The sequence below is a fragment of the Clavelina lepadiformis genome, chromosome 7, assembly GCF_947623445.1.
Source record: "Clavelina lepadiformis chromosome 7, kaClaLepa1.1, whole genome shotgun sequence".
Lineage (NCBI taxonomy): Eukaryota > Metazoa > Chordata > Ascidiacea > Aplousobranchia > Clavelinidae > Clavelina > Clavelina lepadiformis.
In genome coordinates, this window is record NC_135246.1 from 14,940,234 (window position 1) to 14,956,341 (window position 16,108).

General features: G+C 36.3%; 2 protein-coding genes and 1 long non-coding RNA gene across 4 annotated transcripts; all 3 read right to left on the minus strand.

The window, feature by feature from the left end:
- Positions 1–62: 62 nt before the first annotated feature.
- On the minus strand, positions 63–8,172 carry LOC143464625 (sodium-dependent proline transporter-like). The gene is made up of 15 exons (XM_076962510.1): positions 8,014–8,172; positions 6,551–6,689; positions 6,335–6,466; positions 5,665–5,828; positions 5,468–5,562; positions 5,110–5,248; positions 2,562–2,696; positions 2,340–2,443; positions 2,081–2,205; positions 1,835–1,947; positions 1,531–1,662; positions 1,349–1,448; positions 1,097–1,212; positions 747–923; positions 63–552 (listed from the first exon to the last, which is right to left on the minus strand). The coding sequence occupies exons 1-15, from the start codon at positions 8,041–8,043 to the stop codon at positions 376–378; spliced, it is 1,878 nt and encodes a 625-aa protein (XP_076818625.1). The 5' UTR covers positions 8,044–8,172; the 3' UTR covers positions 63–375.
- Positions 3,212–5,103, minus strand: LOC143464628 (uncharacterized). 2 transcript variants are annotated; one of them, XR_013118524.1, is made up of 3 exons: positions 4,001–5,103; positions 3,623–3,763; positions 3,212–3,472 (listed from the first exon to the last, which is right to left on the minus strand). It is a non-coding gene; the product is annotated as an uncharacterized LOC143464628 (long non-coding RNA). The 2 variants fall into 2 exon arrangements; XR_013118523.1 differs by having other exon boundaries at positions 3,623–5,103.
- Positions 8,173–13,716: 5,544 nt separating the features above from the next.
- On the minus strand, positions 13,717–15,852 carry LOC143464538 (uncharacterized). The gene is made up of 2 exons (XM_076962366.1): positions 15,566–15,852; positions 13,717–14,359 (listed from the first exon to the last, which is right to left on the minus strand). Exons 1-2 carry the CDS (start codon positions 15,733–15,735, stop codon positions 14,188–14,190), a joined length of 342 nt encoding a protein of 113 aa, XP_076818481.1. The 5' UTR covers positions 15,736–15,852; the 3' UTR covers positions 13,717–14,187.
- Positions 15,853–16,108: the final 256 nt, after the last annotated feature.

Here is a 16,108-nt window from a genome sequence, read left to right on the forward strand (position 1 = left end):
GATTAGTTGGACATAGATTAGACGGACATTAGATGCGACTGGTTTTGTATTTACAAATAGAATAAAAATAATGGGTTTTTATTCGAAAGTTTTCTTTTGTGTTGGCGTAAAGATTGATTTCAACAATATATTTATAAATTTTTTGATCATAAGCTGTTTTATACGAGTAATCAGTTCGCTAAGTCAAGTGCAGAATTAGCAAAAAAGTTTTAAGCTTGTTCTCTATAAATGAAAGAGCGTGATCAAATGCACGTATTTGAATATACCTAGTCTAAATATTACTTAATAAAACACAGCACTTTGAAAATAAACATTCTAAACTACTGCTGTATCAATAATGCTTTTATGATGCAAAAAGCATTTTTACGAAAGAGGTTACAGCTTCTTTTCAGGAAAGGGATCAGTGATGTCATCATTCACAGCTTGCTCGAATGTGGGTGGGTCAGACCCAATAGCATAAACACCTAACGGTGTAGTCGTATTTGCACCGGTCAGTTGATCGTACGGTATGGATCGATCCTGAGGACCCCATTTCTTACTTGGCTTGAAAAGCTACAACACAGTGCAGTTTGTGTGAATATAAATAGTATAAACGTAACATATAAGTGTTACATGAATAATAAAAAAATATCCAGGTAAGTAGACAATGAAAATTAGTCTGTACGTAACCTATATAACATCGGTATACTATAGCCTACTTCGAGTGTGTCACTGTTTGTATGGTTATAGCCTATGGCAAAACTCACTTCTGAGATTGACTCTTTTTTCACTAGAGCCAGTATAATTCGGTAAATCATGTAAATTGGCACAATCGCCACACAGGTTGCACTTAGACACAATCCCAAGTCATCTGCCCACTTCGGGTAAGTATAATCCCCCAAGGTGATCGGCCCGTGAGACATGGCAGAAAAAATTATAACAAACTGAAAATTAAAATTAAAAAAGTTTGTAAAACAATAAGCAAACAAGAGTTGTCTACGAAGTCGAAGGAAAGATTTTGCCTAATCTGTAAAACGATAGATTTCAGACAGTAAGGTTTTACAGTGACAGTTGAATCAAAATGTAAATCGGTGAAACAGCTGTTTAATCGCATTACCAATAACAGCCCAGGGGCCACAAGCATCCAGTTTCCAATAAAAAACCATCCTGGTGGATGACCAATCATCAGTTTAATATCATCACTGAATCTCCATGGGTACGTGAACCAGAAACCTGCGAGTTTTAAAGCAAGTTTAATTACAATAATCCCAGCTGGATTCCTCTTGTACATGTTGGTCGTTTGAATGGAAAAATCATGCAGGTTGTGATAAAGAAAAAATATTACCCATAAATTGCAAATCGAACTCACCGTAACCCCAAGAGACCACCACACAAAGAATAAGAGACAGTACGAGCAGACCGTAGTAAGCCGAGTAACTGTTGTAGAATTCAAACCAGTAGAGGCCGCCCTAAACATAACATTGAAATTCTTACCGGATGATCTTGATTTATTAGAACGGGTAAATGCGTAAAATAGTTGTAATAGTTTACCTCGGTTACAAGAAGAATTCCAAGAAGAAAAGACACAATACAGATAGCTGCGGTAAGGAAATATTTTTTAGGTCGAAGAACTCGAGGAAACTCGTCCAGGAGACCGGTGATGACTGTCTCCACCATCGCAAACTTTAGACAAAACAGGAAAAATTTTTAAACCGTATTTTCATCAACACAGTAAACCAATATGAAAGAATCGTCTTTGCGCAACTATTGCAGATAAAATCCTGTCAAAGATGGCCGCGACCACGACGTGAACAGACGCACTCTGCCGCGTGTGACCACTAGTAGCAGACCTCACCTGACTGTCCAGTCCAAGAGTGAGCAACATGAAGAAGAATAAGATCGACCAGAGTTGAGGGATCGGGAGAAGTGATACCGCTTCAGGGTAAGCAATGAACGCTAATCCGGGGCCTGTTCATAAAACACACGATGTTATTTTGAAAGCCTACATCTCATGCCGCTAGCTTTGAAACACTTGCTAACTAGCGCTTTAGCGTGACACATTTAAAAGCTGCGCCATATAACCCGATCGGTTTATAGCCACCTTGATCGATCACTTTTTCGGTGTCTGTTCCAAGGCGTAACGCCATGTGGCCAATCACAGAAAAAATGACAAAACCTGCAAAGATACTTGTGATACAGTTGCCAATGGCAACGATAAAGGTGTCTCTGAAAAGAAAAAGTGCGTAGATTGAAAAATATAACCTACAAGCTTGCTCACAAAGTAGACTACAATAAAAGTATTTCGGCATTGACAGTCTTGTCTTTCAAAAAGAGATGAAGCACATGCGCAGTTTACTTACCGGTACAGATTGTTGTTAAACTTATTGTATGATGCAAAAGTTAAAAGCCCTCCAAACGATATTCCCAAAGAATAGAAAATCTGTATTGCCGCGTCTTTCCAAACCTACATGGCATTAAGCAAATGTCTCAATGATGTAAGGAAAATGAAACATTGCCGCGTTCTATATTTCCACAGCTTTTTATCGACTTCATTTCATTCATCACCTTACATCTTACATCACCTTTGCTGTTTGCAGCAAATGCCATTTTGGTTTGACGTAGAAAATTATCCCATCCAAGGCTCCTTCTAGTGTACATCCACGAATGAGCAAAATAATCAGGATGATATACGGAAATGTCGCGGTAAAGTATACAACCTTTAGGCAAATAAAAACAACACAAAAGGACATAATGTACACGGTAATGGCTCTGCACTCATAAATTGTAACTTCGGGGTATATCCAAACTTAAAGAGAAGTCCTTTTCATGACTTGAGGCCGATAAAATTAACGTTTTAAACCGCAACAACGCAAAATTTTCTTCTTATAAGAATAAAAAGAACTTCTAGTTAAACCTATAGCTTAATTTGTACCCAGTCAGAAATTTATCTTTGGCCTTACTATATGATATCTACTGCACATGTTAGGAACAAAGTTGGCCCAAGGTATGTCCGCCATTCAACAGCCACAGATATATGTTAGAAAGAGGTCAGGAAATTTGACAATGGGCAATGCTTGGCCCAAGTATGGCGACCGATCATAAGCCTTATATAACCATGCAAGAGCCTGAGAAAAATTATCTTACATTTTTCTCTGGGCCTAGTCTTTACCTGACATAAAACCCTTTCAGTAACATTACTAATAGCTACGATCATTTGCGGTTTAATGCAACGTTTACGTTTTAACTGACATTTATTGAAAGTTTTACTTGACAAAAGCAAGAACGCAGGAAATTAGAAAATGAAACGAAGATAAAATACAAAGTAAAATAAGAATTCTTTATAGGTATTTCTTCCCCACTGCTGCAAGACTCGTCCTCTGGCAAAACGTCAGAAATGTTACACTCTAATGCGGCTCTTTTGGTCGTTAGGATATTGTCACAGCAGTCTACTGCAGCCCTCTTTGCCCTCAAACCATCCCAATCTCCGACTCCACTAAATACAAACTGGTGTTAAACATTGACATTAAGTTTAGCATAGACTAAAAAATTACACATTTTCAAACATCTACAATAAACACACACGAACCAAGAATGAATGCCAGCAATTTTCAGCAATGATAACAGTAAATGGAAAAGTATTTACCTTTCATCATCAGTTCGTACAAGACTTAAGCTAATAGTGATCTTGTATTTTGGTTACATTCCTCATCTGGCTCACTGGACAGCACACTGGTTGAGCACTGCTGCGTAGTATACGCTAATCGGCAGCACTTTTCATACAAACCTAATAAAAATAATGGAACAGGTAGCCTAAGTCTCGTTAATCTAAATGAGTTTACACAAAAAGGTTTGCTTCAAGTAAAATGATATTTTTGTGATGTTTTGTTTCTCCTGTTAGCGAGTTACATGCTACAAGATTACAAAACCTCACAAAAATATCTCAGTAATGCCAACTAAACAATATTTGTATTACCTGCGTATAGTCATACACAACAATTAATACTTAGGCCTATGTACTCACTTGACGGACACAATACATTGCAGCTAAATAACTTCCAATTTTTTTTTCAACTTCCATTTCATACTAAATTGGCTGGGATTAAACTGATTTGCTAACACAAAGAACTGGGGGTTAACTTACAAGCACTAGCGCTAACTAACACTAGCAAACAAGTCACGGCTCATCAGATCTAAGGACAGGAATTCAAGACAAAGAAAAAGAATTCCCATGAGGCTAGATTTCGTAAAAAAAGCGCGGAATAAATCAATGCCACGCGATTGGTCAAGGGGAAAGACCTCATTGGTAGAACTATGGGTAGAGTGATGACGTAGAAACTCTTCCGCGTAAAGAGAACAACTATAAAGGTTTGCGATTTGGTCGCCATGTTGAAAATGAATATTGTGTACGAGCTGTTGAAAGCGTGGCAGTGAGTTAGGTTTTATAACTACAAATGATTCCAAAAGGAACAATTTTGCGTTTTTTACATAAAATTTCGAAAATGTACGTTCCATCTTATAATAATAATTTATAATTAAGTTAACCGGTTAATTGTTCTACATGCGCCTTGCATTTTATCGCGACTTATTGTAATATCGAACCACCACAATTATCATTACAATACAGTACCTACTGTGTGATCATTATCATATTATAGCCTACAATTTTCACACCTACAATGTTGGTAATCATCTATAGTCCATATACAACTAATTGTTTCCAATTACCTGATAGGCTTACAGTGACATGCCGAAATAAGGTCTTTCAAGTTTGGTAAAAGGATACGTAAATAACAATCCAATATTTTTGATAAAACGTAGGCCTACATAAAAAATTGCGATTTTTATACCAACATTATGCAAGAAATTCTTACTTGACGCAAGGTTGAGAAAGGTACCATGAACCATCGATGGGCTGTTTATGATAAACTAGGATATATGTAAGATTATGTAACTCTTTCTTACTAACAAACATATTACATACATAATCTGTTATAATCAGACATAAGTGATCAAATGGCCATACATAATCTGGTATAATTTCCGACTGGGTATGTACGGCTGTGTAAGTTTTACCAATGACATTAATCACATCAATCGTCTAATTTTATTTCATACAAAGTCCAGCGGTACCTTGCCAGAAGACTTGACACCTTTTATCAAACAGGCAAAGACAATAATCCAGGCGAGGAGTAGGCAAAGACACAAATCCCACAAAACACTTCCCGGATCTTCCATTCCGGCGCTGTTATTGATACGCAAGACACGATTTCTGAAATTTGAATAAAGCAGCTTGAAAGTTTAAGTGTGCGTATATATTGCACCGCTAAGACATAACTTGTGAATGTAATGCGTCCGTAAAGATTAATGTACTAAAGCTTGATGTGTATAATATAATTAAGCGTATACAAACAATAGTAACGGTAATCGTAACGGTATCAATATAGAAGTACAATAACCCGAACAGCACTAACTATTAGTTTACACTCACTGCCAATATTCTTCGCTGGGACTGATGCGTTTCACTTCGACTGCTTTTGACACATTCTCAATGGGTGCAGGTGTAGTTGCCATGAGTACTGTGGCCTGAGTTTCGTTAAAAAGTTTTATTTACCTGGTTGGTATCAAAACCGACCTTCTTTCGAAGTATACTCTTTACTCAAGGTAAAATCGTGACGTGATGCTTACGTTGTATTCGTCACACGTCATGCTGTTCCATTCCTGACCACAAGGGTGAGTCCAAGGAAGCACGGATTGGAAAGAGGCGAAAAGATAGTAAAGTGCCCAGGCTATTATTACGTTATAATAGATGACAACAAAAAATGAAACCAACATCATTCCCATTCCTATTCCTGTGAAGCGCAACAAAAATTTTTGATTGATCGGGTTTTATTTTAAATATTGTTTATTGTAATTATTGCAAACATTGTTATAAATCTAGGCCCTAAACTATGAAAGAAATGCAATTACACTTTAAAAAATTCGCAGAAGATTAAGATTTGTTTAGCGATTAAATTCTAAAAGCTCGTGCTAGAAATACAAATGCCTGCCCTTGGGCCCATTTCTTCACAGATATGCAGCGTAAAGTACAATTTACACTGGACATCGTGGACAACCTTCTCTCAATAAAAACGATGGATCATCGAACAAAGTGCTTTTACAAGTTTCGCTTTTAGCTTATAAGCAGTTTTCAGATTTTGTATTTACCTGGCGTGGTGTGAATGTTAACATAAAAAGAGAACTCAGAAATCATAACAACACACTGGCAGATATCAAAATACCGGAATCAAGTTTCATTGCTAAACGAGAATAGATTAAATAAACCTTGAGTAAAATGAACCGGCTGTAAATATTTTACCTTTGAAAATCGGACTAGCTCTCCAAGCGGTCATTGCACCAAATCCTGAAAACTGACCAAGACTCAACTCAATAAGAAAAAGGGGAATCCCGCAAAACGTAAGCATGATGACGTACGGTATAAGGAATGAACCTGTAAGCAAGTTATGCCATTGAGTATAAAGATATTCATTCTCAAAGCCATTAGTAATTTTTTAAAGTTTTTAACCCGATGTACCTCCACCATTCTCATAAGCCAAGTAGGGAAACCTCCAGACGTTTCCCAGCCCGACGCAGTACCCGATGCAGGAGAGAAGAAACTCGGCCTTGTTGGCCCATTTACCCCGATCTGCTCGAGCGTCATCTTCAATTTCCTCCTGAAATAAATTTAATGAAGAGAATCACTTCGACGACAAATGATGGAGCTAAAACAAGAACATGTTTTACTGGAAACCCTAACGAGGTCGCACGTCATATCATTTTCCGAACTATGATGAATTGGCCGGTAAACATGCTTGTAACATTTGTAACTCTGTGTTTGGTTAAATTTAGTTTTTGGCACAAATTTTCCCGGAAACCGGAAAAATGAAATCGTAACAAAATCTTTTTATACTGGTCGAACAGCTCATCCGACGCCGTATGCGTAACGATTATGACGTTTTATAGAAATTTTCTCCACGTAAATTATGAGTTGGGCCTGACTATAGATTATAAGGTTTCTTTCTAAAAATATGATTCATTATATCTGATGAAAATATATACTTATAAAGAATAAGCCTTAAGGTGTATTTGTTTGCAGTTAACCTCGGCATAAACCTGCTTTAATAGTATACTTTAGCCAACAGGTTATATGGATCATCTAATTGCAGCTTCAGGCAATGTTCGTCTCAAATCTATTAAATTTTACCTGCCAACAAAAGGTTGTGCTTAAGTACAAAGCGGTTGCTAATGTCACGCCGATGATTTTTCGTTGGATTTGACAGTTAAATTAGCAATGATTTTTGCACGGTTGGCTTGAGGCAGCTCAAGTTAATAATAAAATTTAGTAAACAAACTTTGGCTTAAAATTGGTTTAAGAAACAATAATAAGGTAGTTTGACCTTTCTCAAACAAAGCAAAGGTGTAGTTACAAAGCAAGCACTCAGATTATTATTCATACTACCGCCTTCTTCATACGCAAAAATGCATGCGTTTCTCTTACACCCTTGCATCATACTGTAAGCCTATACGTAAGTTTTTTTACGCGGGCGTTTTTATAAACCGTATTCGACAACAACAACAACAACCTAACAAGATTAAGTGCTCCATTGCACAGTTGGAAAAAATACAAACCACTGTAGATTTTATTTTATGTAATAAAAGTCATTCATTTTAAAACAAACACAAATTTATGACCAAGTTTCGGATTTACAGGAGTTGTTCTGCGTTAATTGATACCAATTAAAACAAAACTTACATACATACATACATACAAAGAAACATAAATAGATACAATTTTTCTCTAACTTTCTGTTTGCTGTATGTTAAATTTTTTTGTTTACTATGTTTGTGTCTACCTACTGTAGCTATATGCTTAATTTTATATGAGCCCAATCATTTGTCAAGTTTATCGTGCACCTATAATTCAGCGAACAAGTGAGAACAAAAAATACATAAAGATAAGTTATAATTGCTATGAACGTAAACATTTTGTTTACTTACGATATTCTTGACTTCCTTTTCTTCGTCCATGGTGAGATATATTTCGAAATTTACTCTTAAATGTCAATTTTTTTAACTTGACCTGAAGCAACGCAGATCGTGTAAAAGCACCACGGTAGACCTGGTATTTTAAACCGAGTCCCATATAAGTTGCCTTTTTTATCGTGTTCTGACGTCATGTTGGACTGGGATATCGGGTGTCGTGTTCAGAAGCTGTAAAAATGAATTTTTGTTCTGTAAAATAAAATTGCTTTAGGCCCAAGACCGTTATTGAATGTTGTTGAAAATGTTTCTGCTTAAAACTTTGCTCGAGCGGTATGCATACAATACAATCATTTTTGATACATATGTGGTTTAGTCTACTTTGGGGTTTGCATATATCATATCGTTCATTAGTTGTAAGTTAAACTCGCAGCAAAAGTTTTCCATTCAATGTTTTTTCTTTCTTGCATACGCAGCATACTAGCAATGATTTTGACCGTATTTTATATGTTATGTTGACTATTGCTGCATGGTTCAGGCATTATAACATTACCCGTCAGCACTTTCCCTCCGTTGTTCAGTTAATGATGTTCACAGTTGAACGCTTAAGAGGATTGATGTTGTGAAATTGAGCAATTTATGTTTCCGTTCACACACTTTTTGCAAATGTATGAGGGTTATGGTGCATTTTTTCCATAAATCACTGCTTGAACATATCACTTCATTTGACATTCGAATATTTCTTTATTGCTTGATACAAGTCAAGCGCCTTGGACCACATTCCCCGGCGATTCTTTAACGCAAACGAACTTCGCTAACGTATGTTGACTTGATACTGCTCGTATGTCCACAAAACAAATTTGTAAGGTAATTAATTGACTCTTATGAAAAAAACGTCGGGTTATAACACCGCGACTTTTTATGTCTTGTAAATAAAATCGTGTGGAATCATTATAAACATAGCCATGTGTTGGCTCATATAGTGATGTTGTTATTGTTTACTATGCTTTACTTTTATCTACTTCTCGGTGGTTTTGTCTTGAAAGATCGTGAATCTCCACATCTCAAATTATAAACAATTTGTGATTTATCATTAACGTGACACAAGGAGACGCGGTTTCGTAACGATAATAGAAAACTTATACTCCATCCGGATAAGTTCAAAATGGTTTGAATAACTTTATCAAAAGAATTAGTTGATATAGTTTTTCTATATAGTTAACTCATTACGTTGTTTATTTTATTCTATTCAATGGTGGTCATATTTCATTAACACGAGCGCCCTCAGTTATGTTCCCACTGCTTGCTTAATTGGCTGTATTTGGTGCCCAAACTTGATAGAATGAATCCTTCATCATATAGAAATCAGTTTATGCAGTGTCTATGCACTTGGACCTGTTGCTTGCAGAACTATGTGTTTTGAGTAGTTTGAGTCATAACCATTATCACTTCATTGACGGCGAAACGTAACAATATAGTCACTGAAGAAATGTTGGTTATATATTTAAAATCCATGCACAAAAGTAGGCGTTAATTTGAGTAAAAACATGAAATGTAACTCGAAACTTGGTTAACGCTTTCCTAATGTTTTAATATATGAAAAACACGCTAACACACCCTGAGGCGGCAGTTTACGCAAAGGCGACAAGAATGCGCCCGTGAAGTCGCCGAAAAATTTGAAAGCACAGAACAAAATAACTTAAAAGGAACGTTCATCTTACGACGTACTGCCACCAACACTTCAAACTGTCTGGATATTACGAAAATTTTACGCGGCACTCGGCATGATAAAAACAAAAAAGACCAGAAGGATACGAATTTAATAGTAATAAAAGCAAAGCAATACCTGTACACAGTAAAGTAAAAATTATGCTAATAAAGATGCACAAACACAAACGTAAATAGTAAAATACAAACATTGACAACGGATCACCAAACAGAAAATCAAAAGAATTAATAACATAGCGGCACTGTCCAGGCTAATATAAACTTCATTGTCGCCTTCACAATAACGCCAAGGCAGGAAACTACATGCATAAAATCAAATCCCAAAGTGCTGAAAGGCAAAGACAAACTGGATTGCGATGGGTTTGTCACGATTGGAAGAAAAATGTGACTGTACCACAGTTGGGTTCAACTCAGACAACCATGCTTGGAATTTAAACTGGGACAATATACTGCTTCACCAAACACAAACAGCAAGACAAAATGATGCCCAATCTTTGCTCTCTATTACTTCTGTGCAAATATAAAGGGTTCATAATCGTGTGCTGCGTTCGCATGAATTCTTCCTCAAATCAATCATCATCTTTCAATTCATTTTCTAAAACTCTTGGAGTCGTTGTTGTCAGAGTAGCCTAACCGGTATTGGTGCTGCTGACAGGAAATTAATAAATGTCCAATAGCGTGTCTGGCTATCTGACAGCTATTCTTGCTCTTCCTTTGAAGCTTAAATGCTCATATTTCGAAATGACGTTACAACGACTGCTATATATCTAAGAATCTGTTGTTAACATTTTGCGTTATTCTTGTAATTTAATTGAAGCAAAAAAGTCGTAGTTGAAACCGAACTGCACAGTACACAGCGTCCATAAAGCACTGGAAGAATTGATAACATGTTATTTTTTCTATAAGTATAAATATGTAATGCTGGAATGTTAATTTTTTAGGGCTGCCTCCAAAATATACATTTTCGCTTGGATCGATTTGACAACTTCGATCGCTTAAAGATAAGTTGAAACTGTAAAGTTCAATTGAAGCCTAAGATGTCCTGGTATCGATATTCATCTCACAAACTTTGTGCAGTAATTTCGGTTTAATGTACATTGAGTTATTGTTTGAGTCATGTTTAAAATAAATCATGTTTAAAATAACGGATGCTATTTAAAGCATTGTTGATGTTCATTGTTGCATTTTTTGCTCGGGGATTTTTGCGCATGTCAATTCCTTCTGTTTATATATAGGGCAGACATCGCGGCGTTTTGTGCACGCTTTGTTCATACCTAATTCAATTGGCGCATTTTCTTGAAGGTGTTATGAAAAGAGTTCAGCATCCTTTTTAATTCGGTTTCAATTATATTTTACAATTTTAACCCAGCCGCAAGCGATCAAAGTTGTCAAAACGGCCTAGAATTCTATAGGCGGTCTCGGCGGTCGAAGCCAGCAATCCAAGCGAACCTGTACATTTTAGAGGCACCCTCAAATAACTATTTTTAGCATACACCTACAGTGGTATACAGTCATACACACAGAGGAACTCAAGGTAGCCTTAGAGTTGATATGATAACTCTCTCAATATTTTAGTTTGTTTCATCAACCATCCTGCACCAGTCCATGTTCTCTTGCACTTAAAGTATGATGTGTTGGCCTGGCGGAATATAACGTGGTCACTGTAACTTCATTTGGGTGTTTTGCGTTTGTTGTATGTGAATTTTTTTGAGTTTACTATTTAGCTTAATTGGTTTTCGTCACTTCACCCTTTTACCTTTTCAATGCGCGACATTTCGTTTATTTTTAGGCGGTTATCAAACGTGCCGTACTTGTCTTGTCACCATCATTACGTTGACTTGTTGATTTTAATTAAGTCCGTTAAGGACAGTTGTGCAGTGACCCAGGTAATTAAATCCTTACAATTGACCTACGGCACTTTTCATGTTAAACTTGGGTGAACCTTCGTAGTAAGCTCTTATGCACTGTGAGATATGGATTGTACGAGCTCAACAATGACCTTTAAAACGTCCTTGACTAGTAGTATAGCCTATATTTTGTAGCTTGAACCATTCAACTTCAATCTGTTGCTGATTTTATCTACAATAAATATTGAATGATGTTTTGTTCATTTTTCTACGATTGGCTTAAAACTTCTTATACAAATCTGGCAGTAAGATTTTGTTACAACTAGCTTACTGCACATGGAAAAGCAATATTACTGGCAAACTTTTTAATCATGTCTATAGGTAAATGTTTCGTAATTTAAGGATATAGCCTACAGTTGTTATTCAATACAAGAATATAGAACAACGAAAAATTAGTAATAACCGAAGTATATTATTTATAAATCTCAAACGTATACGGTAAGTGTGTGATGCTTGCGTACGATAATAATTTAGCGAAGTTTACTCTATTTGAAGAACAGGTTCTTGAAAGCAAGAAAATGTCCACAATAATTGCAGAATCAGCAAAATATCGCTCGTCATCTGCATGAACATTCGTCACACAAGGTTAGCGTCATCTGTGTTTTACTAGAAGAGGATGACTTGGAAACTCATCTACGTAATCCCAAACTCAGGACATATCTACACCTTTTGAGTTTTTAAACCTTTAAAGTCGGTGACGTATTGACGACACCATATTTTATTTCCGTATTCGTGCCTGGAGCAATTTACTTGTCAGCACTATGTGATGTCACATTCCTATTGCTCTTTAAATCTGTAAGTTACTGTATAATACCATGTTTGCGCAATGCCATCATTAACGTTGAGAAAGTTTTTTAGCGATGTATATATGAATATAGGTTATTCCATTTATGCTACAAATTACCAGCCGCTTCAATTATTAGGCCATGCACTGAAAAGTTTTTCAGATAAATAAAAATATTCCGTATACTGTATAGTTTCTTTGATTATTACTTAGCCGAAGCTGTTTGACAAGGTGATTGCAGTTTTGAAACTCGTGTTGAAACGAGTATTTTCATCAGCAATGATCGCATCGGGTGGAAAGATAAGGTCGCCTGTTACATCTATATTTATTCATTATTATTCAACAAGGTGAAGTTGGTTATGCGCTACACGTATGCAAGCGTAGATTTATGAATCCAAGTGTGCAAGCGTTCAAATTGTAAGGTATCCATAGTTCACTTATATACGTGCGTGCGTGCTTACCTACGGAAATCATGACAAATGCATGCATCTTAGATATGTTTAAGCGAAGTACCTAACGTGACATGGTCCTCGTAGAAACCTTACAGAAAATTATCATTTTTTCGTAAATTAGTAAAGAGCTACCAAATCTGCGTCACACCTGACGTCAAACCTGTCACGGCTTTTTCAGCAATAACCACCTATAACGATGTTGTGTAAAATATTTTTTTAAATTCTTTAGCTAATTTGTTTAGTTAATATCAATTTTTCAATTTCAAATTCAAGCTAGAACAACGACTGAATAAAGAGCCTCATCTTGTAGTTAGATTATTGGAAAAAATTCAAGCGTAGTAAAAGCATATTTTCAATTCTACTGTAGGGCAGGCTATCTACAATTCTAATCCATATCACACAACAATCGTATCTCCGCCAGATGACGCTATTATCTTATATAGTAGCAAAATCATCCGCTTATAAATTTTTCAGCAAAGACTTTGTTAGTCAATAAAAGTTAAAAGCCAACATTTATACACTTTCCAATGCCGCATTACATCAAAAAGTAAAAAATTATTTCGACAAAAACTAGATGTCTTGCTTAAAAACACATCTGATTATTTCTCACAGGCCGTTGACGATTTTATTGTCGTTAAACTCGTCTCACCTCGTCAATATTTATCATAGAGTTGGTGTTTTTCTGTTCGGAAATCAATTTATTGAAATGAAAGTTCCTTCCCGTATTTACACGCTGACCCAATTGTAAAGATTTATGCAAACAAGCATCTGCTGCAATATTGACACAGTGACTAAAGCCGTCGGTAAGCAAACCTAAATGTGTTAATTTTTGTAAATATTTACAAGAAAATTATCCTTGATTTTTATTATCTTTGATTGTTCACAAAATACAAAAACAAATTGGCGTGCTTTGAAGCACAGAACAGGGTCAGAAACAAAATTAAAAATAATTTTCAAAAACACGGCAATTTTTCTTGCAATATAAAAGTTTTGGGCGGCTAACAAGTTTGTTTACAGTTTAAATGTTTTGCAATCAACAAAACTGGAGATGATAAACTGAGAAACATAGAAACTAATTTTTGAGCAAGTTTTACAAAACTTGTCCCCTATTTGCCAGCATGCTTATTACAGGAAAATCAACGCTATTGTGGCCACCAAAATCCATAGCAATTGATAAAGAAGTGGAACGGTCAAGCTTTCAAGAAAGTGAAAAAAATACGTAAAATTAATGCAAAACGTCGAAAACCCAAAAGACATGCATAGTTTTAAAAACGCATTATTGTATAAACTGCAAAAGAAAGGTTTATACATCTACAGTACGTCATGGGTAGTGTGACGTCACCATGACGGAGGTTGTTGGGAGTTCCGCGCTTTTATTGTACGACATAACAGTGTCTTGTCTAGAGTTGCTTCGTTCTGTTTTCGCCGTTAGCTGGTTTTCTTTGTTAGTTTTCAACAGGTTTTTGATGAATCTTGAATGAAGCAGTCCAAACCTGTAACAAAAGAACAGACATTAAGAACATAACCGTTTACAATGCAGGCGCTATAAGACCGAAACAGTGCCGGTAAATCGTTCATCTGTCACGCTAAATTTTTCTTTTCTGGATCTCGCCGCTTATACGGCTAGTCACATAGCCACTGTTTTCTCTTGGAACTTTTAATAAACTTTAATTTCTTCACTGGTGTGCAATCATGGCAACGTTCCTCATCGTTCTCCAACAAAAACACCAGTCCGTCTTACAGAAAAGAAAACGTAGAATGAAAAGTAAAACTCTTGTCCACAAAACCAGAGCGCTATCAACTATAATTAAGGTGTGAGATTAGAAATTGCGGGCAGCGTAACATGCCTCGGCGGGGAGTTGTGGGTAAAGGCGTAAACCGCGTACGTGGGTAGAAAACTTACTAAAAACAATAAAAAGAGTCACAAGTGGCATATCGATGAATTATATTAATACCAAACACGCAGTCACACATTGTGTACAAGAATGGCCGCAACAACACGGGTGGAATACATCTTAATATACACCTAAAAACACATTGTGGAATACAGTACATCTAAATATACGCCTTAAAATATATCAGAGTGTAGTGCTATATTAACACGCCTGTCAGCATGGTTAATACACAAAGAATCACCAAACGTGAAATTTGGTGACACATTCGCCATACCTAAGCAGAAGCATCAACTGACACCTGTTTCTGCTTACTCACCCACATTATCTTCCTCAAAAAAGTTTATGGTGGTTTGTGGTCATTTTATTTCAATCAATTATACAATTGTTCGGTAAAAACGCTCAGAAGCTCAAATATGAAACAGTATGCTTTCAGGCTAAACACGTCATATTAGTTAGGTTGAAAATAGGTGAGGCTTGATGACAGTGTATGACATCAGGTTTTGACTTTGATCAAGTTAAGTTGGTCATGACAAGCGGCAAACTATTTTATGCTGATCCGAATATAAAATATATTGACCAGTTTTAACAATTCGCCTTCAGGATAAAACAACAAAAATACGAAAAGCTTACGTTAGGTTTTATTGAGAGTTCTCTTATAATACGCAAAACTTTGTTTCCGTTTTAAACATTTTGTTTTATGCAATAAAATGTCTCTAATGCGTACAACCAATTTCCACAAATTGGGTCAGGCTCTACAACTAACAAAAAGTATCAAAACACAATTTATCTGCTTTCTACACTCACCAACTAAGTATCAAGTACAAGATAAACACAAAGAAGGCAGCAATTGTAATTCCAATAGGAATCCATTCGTAGGAGGTGAGCACGTTTGTCGAAATATAAACTTCTGTGGTGGCATTGACCGGGTCAGGACTCTGCGTAGCGGTCTCGTTCAGTCTCTCAAGTAATATCATACTTACAGGTTAAAATCAATTATAATCTTTTACAATCTGTCTGCCTTGAAAATAAAATTTGTTAGTTCGAGACCAAGTATTTGCTCTTGACCTTCAACATCTCCGCTAAACTCCTTCATCAGCCTTTTAATGTTCTGTATTCTTACTCCCTTTGACTAAAGCCTGTTGAGTTGTTTACTTCAACACACTATTTGTGTCCGCGGAAAAGCAGACCTGTAATTAAATAAGTGCCAGCAATTGTGGCATTGTAAACTTTCTTCTCTTGGTAGGCCTAGAACAATTGCTGCGTCGAGGCTAAAAGTCGTCAGAAAAATATTGACGCAACGCAGAAGACAGTAAACGCCGCAAAGTGTTTGCGAAGCAATGACAAGTG

What these genes read in the sequence shown, in the direction of transcription:
- LOC143464625 (XM_076962510.1), bottom strand. Translation starts at nt 8,043, where the DNA reads ATGGACGAAGAAAAGGAAGTCAAGAATATC. An exon ending in TGACGTGTGACGAATACAAC is followed by an intron (nt 5,563 to 5,664) that starts GTAAGCATCACG and finishes AACGAAACTCAG; the next exon opens with GCCACAGTACTCATGGCAAC. An exon ending in CCCAGCGAAGAATATTGGCA is followed by an intron (nt 5,249 to 5,467) that starts GTGAGTGTAAAC and finishes TTCAAATTTCAG; the next exon opens with AAATCGTGTCTTGCGTATCA.
- LOC143464538 (XM_076962366.1), bottom strand. Translation starts at nt 15,735, where the DNA reads ATGATATTACTTGAGAGACTGAACGAGACCGCTACGCAGAGTCCTGAC. An exon ending in TTGTACTTGATACTTAGTTG is followed by an intron (nt 14,360 to 15,565) that starts GTGAGTGTAGAA and finishes CTTTTGTTACAG; the next exon opens with GTTTGGACTGCTTCATTCAA.